General features: G+C 42.4%; 1 protein-coding gene across 1 annotated transcript; it reads right to left on the bottom strand.

Moving 5' to 3' along the window:
• Positions 1–1,046: 1,046 nt before the first annotated feature.
• On the bottom strand, positions 1,047–1,846 carry LOC306919573 (uncharacterized protein; the record flags this gene model as incomplete). Its single annotated transcript, XM_079532333.1, has 2 exons — positions 1,512–1,846; positions 1,047–1,360 (listed from the first exon to the last, which is right to left on the bottom strand). The coding sequence occupies exons 1-2, from the start codon at positions 1,810–1,812 to the stop codon at positions 1,047–1,049; spliced, it is 615 nt and encodes a 204-aa protein (XP_079388459.1). The 5' UTR covers positions 1,813–1,846.
• Positions 1,847–2,059: the final 213 nt, after the last annotated feature.

The raw sequence follows: 2,059 nt of genomic DNA, 5'->3' as shown, positions 1-2,059 counted from the left end.
GTAGCGTAGAGTACAGCACAGAGTAGTACAGTACAGTACAGTACAGCACAAATTATTCACACTATTCCCGCTAGGTTGCCACATTTGCGACATCCAAGCAACTTGGTATATAGAAACATTGCCACTTTCCATGCTTGCTTTCATACGGAAATAAAAACAAGCAAAACAATAAATAGGGCCACTCAGCCTAGTTGCTAAGTTTGCACTTTCCAAGCAACTTGGTACTGTATATGAAAAAATCATGGGTTGCCATTTTCCTTTCCAAGTAAAAAAACAAAAACATTATTGCCTTCTTCCCATTTGCAACGCGTGGCGCTAGGATGAGGCCCGCGGAATTCTAGTAATGGTCATGCCTGGGGTGACAAGCTACTAACTAACTGACGGGAAATGTACGTTTTCATTAGTAAATGCAACCTGCAGTCACAATAATATCGATTTGCATCTTTGCGACAGGCATAAACATTCTCCCCTTCCTCCCCACACACACAGGAACCGTTTGAACGTGGGTTTTGAATTTTTTTTTTAGAAATATTCAAATGTTCCCCTTACACATAAGATCGGTATTGGTCGATCGTGAGAAGAAATAATCTGTGATTGGGATCGGTCCCAAATAAACCTGATCAGAGCACGCCTACTGAAGTGGCAAAAAAAAAAAAACGTTCTGGCCTTGACAGCCCATACATCCAAAAAGAAAAGTCCCATTGGATTGCATTAAACTCACATTGCCACTCACTCACTCCAAAACATTTTGTTTTGTTTCTGAACCCACCCCCATCTGACCTAGAATAATGTATAGGCTGCTATAGTATGACTTTTAGACTTGAATTAATTAGTGATGCTTATTTTTGAGGGGCGCTATATATACAGGTTTAATGTTTGTTTTTAGTTTAAATTTAAATGATGTAAATTTACATCATATTGTCCCTCTTTACTTCATATTGTCTCTTGTAATGCTTGTGTTGGCACCGTTTGTTTTCACCATTCCGTAAATCAACATGAGTTAGACTTTAATTATATTAGCGCCTCTCACTTCACGGGTGTGATTTTTATGTTTTACCTGAGAGAGTGTGGCACCTTGTCTTCCCATGTAGTAATGTCAATGTTGACACATCAACCTCCTCTTCCATGTTTTCCTCTTTAATGTGTGTAGGCTGTGGTTCCTCCTTGACCAGACTGGACCTCCTCTCCTCATGTTGTGAGGGTTGTGGTTCCTCCTTGACCAGACTGGACCTCCTCTCCTCATGTTGTGAGGGTTGTGGTTCCTCCTTGACAAGACTGGACCTCCTCTCCTCATGTTGTGAGGGCTGTGGTTCCTCCTGGACCAGACTGGATGTGCTCTCCTCATGTTCAGGGGAAACCTCTTTACACACAGACACAAGGAGGAGAGAAGAAACCTCTTTACACACAGACACAAGGAGAGAAGAGCTATGGCATCAGCACAACTACTCAAAGTGCTTTTCTAAACGTATGACATTTATTCTCCTATTTCTTGATTTGTCAGCTCAACAAACCTGGTTTGTATAATATGACTTGTGGCTGTAAAAGGACGTCCAGAAGTTTGTCTTGTCTCTTCAGCAGAGTTTCTAGTGTCTCCATCTCTCTCTGGAAGAAGCTGAACATGAATCCTGCAGCAGTGGTGAGGCGCTCCAACACAAACACTCTGACAAGCTTCAAGTTCAGCTGACCAACATCACTCTGCTGTTTTTCCAAAACACACAATATCTCCTCTCCCACCGAGGTCAGGTGTTCATTTATCGACAGCCTCAGCCTTAGATAGTCCGTTTGACGCATTCTACCTCGTTTGTAAGACATTTTTCACCACGCTGATTTGTTCCTCTCCGCCATGAAAAACAACACTCATGCACAACAACGTGGTTCGCGCATGCGCAATAGCAGCAGCTTCTTCTTTGCTTTACGGCAGATGGCAACCATGGCAACCAGTTTTTGGTGCATTACTGCCACCTTGTGGCCCAAATCTTGGATCAACCTAAAATCTCTCTTTACTACTAGGCTATATCAAATCCCTCTTTCAACCAATATGTGGTTATGGCACTGCTCA

The sequence above is a fragment of the Electrona antarctica genome (genome assembly GCF_951216825.1).
Source record: "Electrona antarctica genome assembly, contig: scaffold_26, whole genome shotgun sequence".
Lineage (NCBI taxonomy): Eukaryota > Metazoa > Chordata > Actinopteri > Myctophiformes > Myctophidae > Electrona > Electrona antarctica.
The sequence above is the reverse complement of the archived record's forward strand: the minus strand, read 5'-3'. Positions and strand labels throughout refer to the sequence as shown.